Source organism: Vanessa tameamea, chromosome 18, assembly GCF_037043105.1.
Source record: "Vanessa tameamea isolate UH-Manoa-2023 chromosome 18, ilVanTame1 primary haplotype, whole genome shotgun sequence".
Lineage (NCBI taxonomy): Eukaryota > Metazoa > Arthropoda > Insecta > Lepidoptera > Nymphalidae > Vanessa > Vanessa tameamea.
In genome coordinates, this window is record NC_087326.1 from 9,205,328 (window position 1) to 9,218,874 (window position 13,547).

A 13,547-nucleotide genomic window follows, 5' to 3' on the forward strand; every position below is an offset into this window, starting at 1 on the left:
CAAGTGGAATTTATTAACCAATCAGAATCCACTTCACTTTTCAGTTTGACGTTTTTCTTTGTTTTTGACGTGTCTTGTCGCTTTCTCTGTATTTACAAAAAATATTACACTAGTATTTAAAACTTTATAATTATGTCGAGCGGTCAATGGGAAGTTGTCGGAAAAAGTAAGAAGTCTCAAAATGGTAAAGTTAAAAATATAAAGGAAGAGGAAAAAAAGGCGACTAAAAATGGTGCGAAACTTGAAGATGTTGGTAAGTTTAAATGTTAATAACTTAAAATATTACTTTATTTTATATTTTATTCTATTTATTTTCTACTATTATTTTTAGTACCACATTCTCAAATAAAATCTTACTATTCGGGTATGGAAATTGACGACCCTAGAAAATCGCCAAAGGACAAAAAGAATGGAGAGAAAAAAAACAAAAAGCAAGACAAGAAATCCGAACCAGCAAAGCCGAAACCCCCTAAGACCATAGATGAGGCTTTAGAAGTTGTAAGATTAACAAAAAAATGTATTATAACCTACACTAAATTTAAACTTTTCAGTGAGCATTTTAACCCACACAACTTTTTTTTTCTTATAAATTTTAAGTTGTCTACAATAGTTACAAGTTGTCTACAAGCATATTGTATTAATTGAGTTTTTCTTCACTCCAGTACATTTTACTTTCACTTTGTCTTCAAATGCCTCTCTCAATACATTTATTACAAAATGATTTAACATTTAGTTAGACCTGTATTGGATAACATTTAAAAACAAGATTATTATTACCCGTATATTAATTATAATAATTTATGTGTACTATTAACAGATGGACCCATCAGAGCTGGCCAGCATCATTACTACTAACAAAGTACGATTTTCGAATGCACCATTGGTTTGGTTGAAAGAAGTAGCTAATTTTCTAAATTCAAAAATTCAAATTGAGGTTGATGACCCCACTTTTTCGAACTACCCTCCGATGTACCCACTTTGTGTAACACCTGTAGAAATACGGAAGGCATTAGAGACTTTACTACAAGATGCCGGGAAAGCGAATGCTCAATTATTTTTTGATGTTACACTCACTGCCTTAGCCAATGACATGAGTAGAGGTTTGTATATTATCCAACTAAGTTTCTTAATCATAATATTTAAAAAAAATTAGTTAAGGATCCATAATAGTAACTTGAAAAAAATTTAGAAGATTTTAAGCTTTATTTTTATCATCAATTTATACTAGAAGATAATCTTAAGAATAAATATATAGATACAATTATATGTTGAAACATTTGTATCAATGTCTCTGTATTTTGAGACATGATTAAAACCTCAACTCGCATCTATTAACATACTTGGATTTACAATGTAGTATAAAATTCATAGTTATCTATCTAATGTCAGAAGTAAATCAATATTAAAGTGGTGAGAAATAAAAAATAAAAACTAAATCAATAGTAAGGTTTGATGGTCTTGATACTTGTAGAAAGTTGTCAGATCTGACAACTTTACTCTTTTTTATTACTCAAGTATTATTACATAACTGTCTTGCTCTGATACAATTTCCTTTCTTTTATTTATAAATTTATAATATATTACCTAATTTTTAAATAAAATGCAGTACAGTTTTTACTACACATTCTTATATATCTACAGACTTTAAATTTATATTTTGCTAATATTCACTTACTTAATTTGTGTTTCTCATATAAATCTAGTGCTTGATGAAATGTGCATCTATCTCCACAGTAGTAGCATGATGGAATAGGCTGCAAAGCATCTCCTTGAGAGAAGAGAGAGAGAGATGCTATGATTTATTGAACTGTACTGCTCTAAAATAATCTTATATTACTAGTTTTTATAATAACCTGTATTTTATTTAGATAAAATCTCATTCCTTATTAAGTTATGTAGGTTATATAAAACTTAATCTGGACTGAATTTTTTTATGGCTTCTTGAATGTTTTAGAAAAGTAAGGGATGTAAATGAAATTTAATAATAATATTGTTAACAAAGTATTACCAGATGTTATCATTATTTTTATTCCAAGTCTGTTTTAGTTAATGTCTACCATATTGCAATTTACAAATATAAGATTTATTTGCAATTTTGTTTATTTTTATAAAAAAGATAGTTAGACAGGCAAATGAGCCACCTGTGGGTAAGTGGTTACCGCTGCCCATAGAAATTGGTGCTGTAATGCTCTGGAAAGCTAAGATGTTATGTCCCTTGTGCCTTTAGTTACACTGGCTCGCTCACCCTCCAAACCAGACAGGCTCGGGTATCTTACCAGCAATTAAGAGTAAGTAAGTTTTCATATATGTATTGTATTAATAATATTTGTTCCATAGGTCAACCAGCCAATGGTCACCGATTGCTCCTACAAATGCTAGCAAATGAGTACCCTGAATTCTGCATATCTTCCATACCTAAAAGTGTCAGCCTGAGGACTTCATACCAAAATAGACCTCCTATTGGTCTCTCTTTGCTATGGACATTAGGGCAAGGTGGATTAGGAAACTTTGCCGTTGGATTAAAAGGTAGAACAATTTTTTTTATATATTTTATTTATTAGTTTAAATATACAGAATTTATTTGATATATCTTGTTGATTTGGAAGCGAACATCGTCCTAGCAATTACCGATGGAAGAAAATTATGCTAATAATTGTTGTAATTCTCGAAAATATGTACAAAAAAAGTCAGCATATACATATCGTTTATACAGCGTATCGTCTGTAATTATTTTCCTTAAAAAATTACAGATGTAAAAAGTAACTATTTTTTTTAAAAGGTATAATAGTATTCATCCTTATCAAATCAAATAACGAATTAATTTTACACGTGAACTATAAATAAATAATGTCTTTTACAATTTGCGATTCGTTTTAGAAATATTACGAGATATTTAAATAGCGTGACAAATATACGAGACGTGTTGTACGATGCATTAGCACATTACAGGCGAATATATCATATGCTTTTTAAATATAAATAAGTATATTTTCATAGCCTAGGTATTCTTATCTGTTATCAAATTTTCACCTCCAAGGTCGGCGATAACCTGCATCTCGTAACCTGCCTTTAGTTTAAATCTTATGACATTTATTTAACACTATTTTATCTGCGGAATATGTTATTTTAATTTGTGTCTTAGGCTATCGTATATCTTAAACATTTAAAAAAATAACATTCTGTTTTAACCCGTTCCGCTGAGACTATGTCTGTAGAAAAATAAACAATTTTTTATTCAGTCATTCTTTAATAGAACAAAATATAATCACATTTATTTGTTATCTTCATATTAAAGTTTGTATTCTTTTCAGCTTGGCAAGAAGTCTTTCTTCCTATTATAGAATTAAAGAATTACTCGAAGTACGTGATAGCTTACCTCTCCGACATACTAGATAAGCACGCAAGTATGGATGCAAAGGTAACACAAGATCAATTTTTGGCCATGTTCGACATGGTGAACAACAAACGGAATGCACTATCAAAGGATCTGTCAAGTGACCTTATAAAACAATTAAGTAAATTTAAGGTCAGTACCATTAAAATATTACAATAAAATATTACCATACAAAAAAATACAAGTGAGTGACTATAAATTGAATGAACTTATAGGACTAAAAATACTTGCTATCTCTTTCATATAACTGGGGTTAGAAAGAAAAGCAAGTATTATCTAATAACTTTTGTATTGCAATACAAAAGATCCAGCAGTACTGTCATGTTACTAGATTAAAAAAATAATTACAAAATTTATTCCAGGATGTATATTTTAATAACAGTGGCAATAAATTACAAGTGACCTTTAACCAGCTGATGAAAAAACTGCCTAATCAATATCTAAGCGGCTCTATTTTGGATCCCTATAACACTGTGCTGGTTGAGAGTTTAGTGGACTGCTTGGCACAGGACGACTCCTGTAATGCAACATGGAGACAACTGTTCCATAAATGCAGCAAACAATCTGCAACATTGATAGAATTTATAGGTATGAACATCATATGTATATTACATTTGTGTGACATTTACAATATGGTGTTCTTGTGTCAGGGGAAACATTGCATTAACCGTAGCATAATTCTAAGATAGGAATATAAAACAAGTTGGGTTCATATATTTTGATAAAATTTTCAAGTAGGTATATAAATAATTCTGCCAGTACAATATAGAATATTGCATTGGCAGGATTTTATTTTTGTTGTACTATTTTATCAATAAAAATATCAATATTGTAATTCATTGTATAGACAGATTGCTGTTTAAAAGTTTAATTTTAAATTTAGATGTCCCAATTATCTTTTTAATAAAAAGATTAATCTAAATCTTAACAAAATATTTATTCATGTGGAGCCTTTATATACACTACTTGATTTAGAAAAATGTGATTTTCATAAATTTACAAGTAATATAAAAAGAAATTGAGTCTTAGTTAAGGGTTTATTTTGTTTCAGATACTAATTGGACTAAAGTAAGTCCAAGATTAAAGAAGAAATCTTTGAAAATTACTATATCACAATACATGGAGGTTTGTGGGGAAACTTTGAAAGGCAAGAAGAAGGATGAGACTGTTGTTAAAACAAAAAAAATATGCCAGGTTAGTTAATTAGATTATTTTTATCTGCTACTTATTTTGCTATCTTATTAAAATATAAACATTTTTTTTGTGTAATTGCATTAATTTCATTGTATAAAAAACAAAATATATGTGTTATTTATTTTTAAGCTTTATTGCAAAAAACATATTATAATTGTATCACAGGATAAATAAGCGGATATGTGTTTATCTATAAAAGTTCTGCCATATATCCAAATCATCATAGTATATATTTAGTATATTTCCATATATACAAGGTTATTGGTGAGTTGCATTTTTGACTTATTTTGAAAAAAGCTAAAAGACGTGATAACTGGCTTAAAATTATCGCAAATAGTCACCCCAGTCATCTCCTAACCGGAATAAGTCGATTTAACAATAACTCTGTATATGTGTTACAAAAAAAATGTGTTTTTGTAATATTCGTTGATGAACCCTAAAAATAAAAAATAATACTAATAAAGATACACAGTAGGGTAAATCGTGCATAGGGGTGTAAACCAGCGTTGCAGAACTATCGATAGTTGACCTCGAAAACTATTCAGGATATCGATAGTCTATCGATAGTGGACTATCGATATGCAACACTAGTGTAAACCTTATCACTATAGCAACCTACATGACAGAAAATTAAATAAGAAATTTATAAAACAAAAAAGTAGGTGACGAATGGAGAATATAAAAAGACAACAATATAATAATCATTCATAAAATAAAAAAGAAAATAAATTACAAAAAAGAAATACTGAAGACAACTAAAATTAAATAATATAATTGAGTGGATAAATAATAAAGTCGTTGAGTTTTAATCAATATCTACTGTTTTAATAATTAACATCTTTAGATTTTAATTAAAATAAATTTTATCATAGAATACGGTTAACCGAGAAAAGACGTGGACCTTTTTACGCGTGGTCACACCGCTATTTAGTTTCAATGCCAAACGAAATCGAAAAGGACGTTTGTGACGAGTGTCGATCGAAATTGATTTTGTGTTTTTTTTTCGATTTAATAATCCGTACTACGTTTAACTAATTTACGGGTTAACTCTTAAAAACTATAATATTTAGTGTAATAAACAGTTGATTGGTAAGTCTTACTTATGATTAATAGTATTTATTACAAATATACGGGCAAAATTTTCCGTAGCTTTATGGGCGTACCGCGCAAATAACGTTTCTTGTTGAAATGTGATTTTTTCTTGTTTCGGAAACAAGATTTACTACTCTTCTACATAAGCATTCTCTTCGCACCCAATATTATTTTTTAGTAACAGTTATCTACGACGTGTTACATCCGTTAATCGAACTCAGTGGGAGTCGCATTTATATTTTAGAAAAGAATATTGTTTAATGTCCTTTTTATATTCACGTGAAGTTTATACGCAATACTCGTTGAATTTATATACATTGTATGTTATTAAAACAAGTTCAGTACCAAGTGTGCATTATTCATATAAAAAAACCAGAGGTAAATTATTTGTAATTTCGTATATTAAATACTTATTCTTATTTTGTTGTTTAATAGAATGTAATAAGAAATACTACTTTCATTTACCTACTTTGTCTATTTTAAATATGATTACATGAAAAAGCAATACCAATGACTGAGTTTATCTAAAAGCATCGAAACCTAAATAAATGCAGTTTATTTTCATACAGATGTGAATTCCGGGAATGTTGTAGTCGTATTTGAATAAGTACACGAATACAAGTGCTATGTTTTGTATTTGATTGTAAACTTACTTTACACAGCAATTTATTCATCTTTAATATATTATTGAAACGTAAAAATGTTCTTGTAAGATAGAATGCAAAAGTTATATTTTAGAGATAGGCTAATTAATACACTTAAATTATAGTTCTGTTATTTTTCTTGCTTTATTTTTAAAATTAATATATGACTAAATATTATAAGCCAAACCACAAGATAACATTTCTTTGACAAAAAGGTAAAATAAATTGAATCTTTCCTCTTTGTCTTAATTATATAGGACATTAATACAAAAAACAAAAATGTAAGTCTTAGGGAATGCATGAAAAATTTTATTAATCAAATTAATATTTATATAAAGTATGTCATGCACTATAAATAGTTGATAATATTTTAAACTATTTATTTACGAAATTATTATCATATCATGTTAATTTATAATCAATAAAAAATGTATCTTTACGGCAAACAAAATTCATGTACCATCTTTTTTTTTTTATCCAATGTAAATATGACTAAAAATAATCTGAATGTGATATTATTTACTTTACAGGATATTCTAGACAGGATGACAAGCACTAGAAGGTTTCCTTGGCTGTGGGCCAGCTTCTTCCTACTGGTCGGAATTGCCGGACTGATCGGATATGATGTATCAAGAGTCAACGGCAATTTCCCAAGTGAGTATTTCATTGTTTCTTCTTATATAAATAATGCTTGAGATGTCTAGTTCTATTATATATAGATCAAAGTTAGTCACACAAAAATCATAAACTGCAATACAATTCACTCAAACCAAATACAAAATAATTGTCTATAAGAAATACCAATAAAGTTCTGTTACATTAATTATGTAAATTAAATTACTCATATCTTTACAAATGTCTGAAAATCGTGACATTTCGTCATACAAATTATATAAAATAGTTTTAACTAAGCAATAAAGAAAATAATTTTGTAAATACTCATAAAGAAGTTTTCATTTTATTATATACAAATGTTGATTATATAAGAATTTTGAGCAGGTGTTTGACACCATTAATGTTTTCAGTAATTCAAAGTTTGTTTATCTATTTCCATTGAACTTGAAGGTATCATAATTTATTACTTTTATGTATACTCAAGGGCTCTTTAAAGATTAAATTAATAATTTAATTAGGGCTGGCTCAATGGTTACAACACATGAATCATAAATGAAGATTAAAAGTTCCACCGAGGTCAAAGAAACACAGAATTTTCATATACTTACAGCATGCTTAACTGTGTAGGGAAAATATTGTGAGAAAACCAGCAATTGCAGAATGATAATTAATCTGCCTAAGAGCCGAGTTGGCCCAATGTTTAGAACACGTGTATCTTAACCGGTGGTTGCGGTTTCAAACCCAGACAAGCATCTGAATTTTTATGTGCTTAAGCGGTGTTCATAATTCATCTCGTGCTCGGCGATGAAGGAAAGCATCGTGAGGAAACCTTCTTGCGTCTAATTTCAACGAAATTCTGCCACATGTGTATCCACCAACTTGCATGGAGCAGCGTGGTGGAATATGCTCCAAACCTTCTCCACGAAGGGAGAGTAGGCTAAGGCCTCCTAGCAGTGGGAAATTTACAGGCTGTTAATGTTATGTAATAAAAAAATTTAATGATTCTGCCACATGTGTATTGACTGACTTGCATTGAAGCAGCATGGTGGTATAAACTCCAAACCATAAATAGAGATACCTTAGTCCAACATTGGCATAGTTAAAGGTTGACTTTACAGCTAGGTGTATGAAATATTTCACTGCTAAAATATATGCTTTGTGTAAACAAAATAGTAGTAATCATATACATAAAGATTGTTGTAGATAAGATATATAATTTAAATTAATATGAGATGGTTGGTTAATATTGAGTATTTCATATTGTTAAAATATATTTTATGAATACTGAGGTATTTTATAAAGTAACAGTTCAATTTCCATTGGAACTGTATTATAATTTATATAATAGATGTTCGGGTTAAATTATTTAACATATATAAGTTACATTTGGAAAATATATATAATAGATTAGATATGACCACTTAACCTATGGACTTCACTCTTACCATTGCAATGCTATCACTATTTATAATTTCATTTTCATAACAAATAATTATGTAAAGATATAATTATTCTGAATAAGTATTTATGAAATAGTTATAACTTTAGTGATTCGATTTTAAAAACGAATACTTAAATTAAATAAATACTTGGCATAAATATTGATTTATTAACAAACTAAGAGTCAATCATATTATAAATTTTTATAATATTATTACAGAGAGTGCAACAGGAAAACTTTTAAATGATCTTGGTCTCCTTGAACAAAGTCAGCATGTCTGGAGGAAAACGTTATCCACTTCAGCTCAGGGCTATTTATGGCTAGAAACAAATGCACCAATTTACTACAATACCACAATGGAAGCCTGCACACCGTACGCTCAACTATCAAAGGAGGCATTTACAATAGCCTTGAAGAAAACTGGCATTTTATACACCAATTTGAAAGAATATGTTGTCGCAAAAACTCCTGTAGTGGTGGCCACGATTGAGCAATATGCACCTGGAGTCATAGATACTGTTCAAAGCTATGCCGTTAGTGGATATGTGGCTGTGAGAAAATATTCAAATGATTATTACCAAATAACACTCGAATATCTGAGTACAAAAGTGTTTATGTAAGTGTCTCATTTTGATTTTTATTTATTATGGTATTTTCATTTTTTGCACAGTACTATATTATATTTTTTTTATATTTCTAGTGGCGAATGGGCACCAGAAATTCTCCAGAATAAGACACAATTGGCTTTGAATGCTACCAGATTCCATATGAAATCCTATTTCCACTGGTTCCGGGAACAAGTCAATGTATACTCCGAGATACCCTGAAGTTTGTAGAAATTGTGATGTGAGAGACGTTGTCGAGTGCAGTAAAAGATTTATTTTTCAGGGGTGCCAGAACAGCTTCGGTTTACAATTTGTTAATCTCACAAACTATTTTTAGTAAATAAGTTGTTACAAATAATTTCTATAATATATTAATTTCTAACTTGAAATACATTTCAGTTTTGAAGTGTTTTTTAAAGTTAAAAGATCATTTGGAACAATTATTTATATATTTTCATATGCTATACCTTTTTGGTTGTATTTTTGTAGAGTTTAGATATGTTAATGAAAACAATATCACAATTCATGATGTATTTGTATACAACGAAATTAAAATTTCACATCAATCATCTGTGGAAGCAAATGGTATCATATCATTTTATCAATTAAAACAATTAACATGACAATTAAGACTGTATTCTGACAAAATATCAGTATTTTGAAAATACATTCCTGTAAATGCATTTTAAAATCTTAATCATTTCGCAATAAATTAAATATTATGAGTTGGATGTCTTCGCTTTATTATTTTTAACAAAAATGTGAGATGTTAATAAGTTTTTGTAGTGTATTTATTTGTGTTGATAAAGTTTGTGTGTTTTAAATGTTGAATACAGAATTTAAATTATAGAGGAATAAATTTCTATATTGTTTTATTTCACAAAATTAAATATGAGCATAATAACTTGTTACTCGTGGGACTTTAAATGATACTAGATAATTAGCACTGCTTTTTTATTATACGTTATTAAATATAAAATAAAGACGTTTGTTATCATAACAACACATTAGTCTTAGGAAGTCAAATATATGAAATCAAATCAAAATATACTTTATTAAAGTAGGCTTTTACAAGCACTTTTGAATCGTCATTTAACAAACTATTTTAAGTAAAGCTATCACCGGTTCGGAATGTAGATTCTACCGAGAAGAACCGGCAAGAAACTGTGTAATTACTCTGACCGATTATATATTGTATAACCTCCCCTGACCGATTTCTGCCACGGCGGCCATTTTCAAAGGAGAATACCTAATAGCGTTGGACATCATGTCTTCAAACAGGAGATGCTAAATCTGATTCGATCGAAAAATAATATGTAAACGACTTACTAAACAGCAAATCAGTAAGGTGCTATTAAGTGGCCTGACCCGGGGTTTGAGACCAAGATATCGGGATCTTCAATCTTAGTACTAGTAGCCACTAAACCAACAAGGTATCGAAAATAAATATCAACACGTTAACTCATTTTTTTTAAATGTAATGTATTGGGAATGTCAGAAGATATGGTGTTTATAAAAAGGAACGTAAGTATTATAGTTTTAGGTTCATTCACCCTGAGTTTTTAGTTCATATATAATTATATATATGTTGTAGATTACACTTGGGATAAAAAGTCGGAAGAACAATCAAAAGCGAATTCTGAGTAGCCACTCCGTTCCGTGGATAAACATAGAGGCAATTTTTTAAATTTCGTCTTTGATAAAATCTTTACACTCTGACTGACTTGTTTACTGACTTTAATCGAAGTCCAATGTTTACAAAAACTAATTTATAATTTGCGAAGTATTTAAAAGTAAAAATGTTTAAAGAAAACATTTTATTAGCTTGGTTATGTTTATAAAATAAAAATAACAAAATAATACATCAATGTCTTTATTCCAACACTGAAATACATATGTAATATACACTGGTAGTATGCATTCTATTTTTGTAGTCCGGTGTCGACATAAATGAAGTTCAGAAATACCTCTTTGTAAATTAATTCAACTTATTACTAAAGAACAATTTTTGGGTGTTATTATAAATAGCTTCTGCTAATTCATCAATATTTTCTTTTCTAATGGCAGAAAGTATCTCCAGCACTTGCCTATAAAAGTCAATAAAAAAATTAATAATATTTGTTGTATTTTATAAGGTAGTTTTATATTTAAAATTATAAATATTTTTTACTCACACAATGTTAACAGGTTCATTTCTTCCTTTTACTTGATGATTTGACTCAACTGAGTATTTTTCCTTTTTGACTGAAGGGAATTTTGTAACCACATGAGCATAGCCTGGATGTGTGGCTTTTACTTCACACCATGGGCAGTCTGTCTCAATCATCAACCTATTCTGAGGTATCTTTGCTGCCACCTCTAAGTTTTCCTTTGTCCTTAGTGAACTGGAATATTGTTTCTTAAATTATTTTTGTTTATGTTTTAATCTCACATTATTCAAATATAATTTAAAAAACTACTTACCATCCATTTATACCAACATATAAGTTCAATTCCAGAATCTTCTCTAGTGCCTCATGAGACCCATCGAATGAATGTACAACACCACCAACTATTATTTCATTGTTTCTACTCAAGATTTCAACAAGATCATCGGCAGCAGCTCGACAATGAAGAAACAAGGGCAATTGGAATTCACTGCTCAATTGCAATTGTAATTCAAAGTATCTATTGGAAGAAATAACAATTATTTATTATTATTCATATACAACAGATAAATTGTTATAATAGTTTCACACAACTCTTGTATTAGGTATGACTTTATGAAACTACGTGATATGGATAATCGTCTCCTGCTGAGCTGACAGTTTGAAACTTACCAGAACTCCATTACAACCTGATGCAAACAGAATTTCATTGAACACAAGCAAATACATGTTTTGCTATTTTTTTTTTACTACTAAGCTCAAGATTGTTATTATTAAACATAACACAAATTAAACACAATAGTTTAAAAATAATAAAGTAATGTTTAGCTGAATTTGAATTTTTTACTGTTTTTATTTTTCATATTTTCGTTTTTTATTAATAAAAATAACTAATTTATAAATACTTACTTTAACTGGACGTCTTTCTCACAAAAGTGTAATCTCTCATAGTCAAGCCCGCACTCCCCGATCGCTACAACTTTATCTCTGTTTTCTTTTATCAATGCTTTTAGATCATTGAGATATGTATCAGAGTCCTCTACAAAGTCATTACACCTTGTTGGATGACATCCTACGGTAGAAAATAATCGTGCTGAAAATTACATTGCAAATACAAACAACTATTACTAAAAATGTTTATACTTTATACATACTAAAACATAAAATGTATTTAAGTGTTGTGTATTCTATGTGTGACACTTAAACTATTGATAAATAAATTATAAAATTCTATTAATAAACCTAAAGAATCATAAATTATTGTCACATACATATTTTTGTTCGGAGAAGAATAGTTAAATGATCTTGATCTTGATCTAATAATTATTAAAATTCTGATCATGGTTTTCATTATTATTTGCATATCTATTTTAATTTAATTAAAAAAAAAAAAACATTTTCTCTGCAACTTCATCCAATAATAATGAAATAATGATGGAAGACAAAACAAGTAAAGAAATAACAAGTTTATAACAAAATAGAATATAATATTTAGTATATATACATAAATATATATATTTATTGTTATTGAAGGAATTTTACACTTATTTTCCGTTAACTTTCCGTATTCTCTATTTTTGTTTTATAATAAAATAGTTCTTGTAATTAGTATGTACATATGAACAGTAGCACAATATAGCCGTGTGGTACAAGTTAAGATTAAAACGAAATAGATTTCCTTGGTGTATGTATATAAAATACAAATTCATAGTTTATTTTTAAAAATGTACCTAACTTATTTTTTATTATTACTTTGTAAAAAATATTGCTTACAATCGGTACGAGACAATTCGATAGCTTTCTTGCTGTCTAATAAGCTTCCTCCAGTAATAATCATTTTGTCCATACCAGCCGACCAGGAGCGATTTAGAACTTTTTCCAAATCAGGTTCATGTTTTTTCGAACCGTGATATATTCCTTGATACATCTCATCGGTCAAATTAGCACCGATATCTAAAATTAAATAATTATTTAATTCTTGTTTGTGCGACTAACCTCACAACATTCAAGAATACATTTTGAATTTACGACAAAATATAATATATTTATTAACTAACCTATAAATTTTTTAATTGTAGTCATTCTTTTCATTAAGAAGTTTTATAATTAATCCCTTTGCTTTTCAGTTTAAAAAACTACCTTAATATTTAGTTTATTCGATTTGACAATTGACAGATAAAACTGCGTGGTGCGCCAAAAATCGTAAAAAAAAAACAAATTATAATACACATTTTTTATCACAAGTAAAAAATAGCATATGTACATACATTAAATGTTCAATATTCGAAATAAATAAATCGTAAAAATAAACTGTGTAGAGATTTTTTTTATTATATTTAGCGAATTTGCATATGTAAAATTAAGGTTTAACGCTTGTGTTACCTTATGATGTTAATAAATAATTAGACAGAATGC

The 13,547-nt window shown here is 28.6% G+C and overlaps 2 protein-coding genes across 2 annotated transcripts; one reads left to right on the forward strand and one right to left on the reverse strand.

Moving 5' to 3' along the window:
• Positions 1 to 33: 33 nt before the first annotated feature.
• On the forward strand, positions 34 to 9,848 carry LOC113397166 (transmembrane protein 214). Its single transcript, XM_026635394.2, has 10 exons — positions 34 to 253; positions 332 to 498; positions 818 to 1,100; positions 2,338 to 2,526; positions 3,312 to 3,526; positions 3,757 to 3,982; positions 4,446 to 4,588; positions 6,855 to 6,978; positions 8,600 to 8,996; positions 9,081 to 9,848. The coding sequence occupies exons 1-10, from the start codon at positions 133 to 135 to the stop codon at positions 9,205 to 9,207; spliced, it is 1,992 nt and encodes a 663-aa protein (XP_026491179.2). The 5' UTR covers positions 34 to 132; the 3' UTR covers positions 9,208 to 9,848.
• Positions 9,849 to 10,848: 1,000 nt separating this feature from the next.
• On the reverse strand, positions 10,849 to 13,319 carry LOC113397912 (deoxyribonuclease TATDN1). The gene is made up of 6 exons (XM_026636446.2): positions 13,190 to 13,319; positions 12,906 to 13,085; positions 12,042 to 12,225; positions 11,449 to 11,652; positions 11,160 to 11,369; positions 10,849 to 11,072 (listed from the first exon to the last, which is right to left on the reverse strand). The coding sequence occupies exons 1-6, from the start codon at positions 13,221 to 13,223 to the stop codon at positions 10,964 to 10,966; spliced, it is 921 nt and encodes a 306-aa protein (XP_026492231.1). The 5' UTR covers positions 13,224 to 13,319; the 3' UTR covers positions 10,849 to 10,963.
• Positions 13,320 to 13,547: the final 228 nt, after the last annotated feature.

Bases quoted from the DNA above. Each gene is read 5' to 3' on its own strand.
- LOC113397166 (XM_026635394.2), top strand. From the start codon at position 133: ATGTCGAGCGGTCAATGGGAAGTTGTCGGAAAAAGTAAGAAGTCTCAA. The intron at 1,101-2,337 runs GTTTGTATATTA...TTTGTTCCATAG, and splicing joins AGCCAATGACATGAGTAGAG to GTCAACCAGCCAATGGTCAC. The intron at 8,997-9,080 runs GTAAGTGTCTCA...TTATATTTCTAG, and splicing joins CTGAGTACAAAAGTGTTTAT to TGGCGAATGGGCACCAGAAA.
- LOC113397912 (XM_026636446.2), bottom strand. From the start codon at position 13,223: ATGAAAAGAATGACTACAATTAAAAAATTTATAG. The intron at 11,370-11,448 runs GTAAGTAGTTTT...ACAATATTCCAG, and splicing joins TATGTTGGTATAAATGGATG to TTCACTAAGGACAAAGGAAA. The intron at 11,073-11,159 runs GTGAGTAAAAAA...TGACTTTTATAG, and splicing joins AATGAACCTGTTAACATTGT to GCAAGTGCTGGAGATACTTT.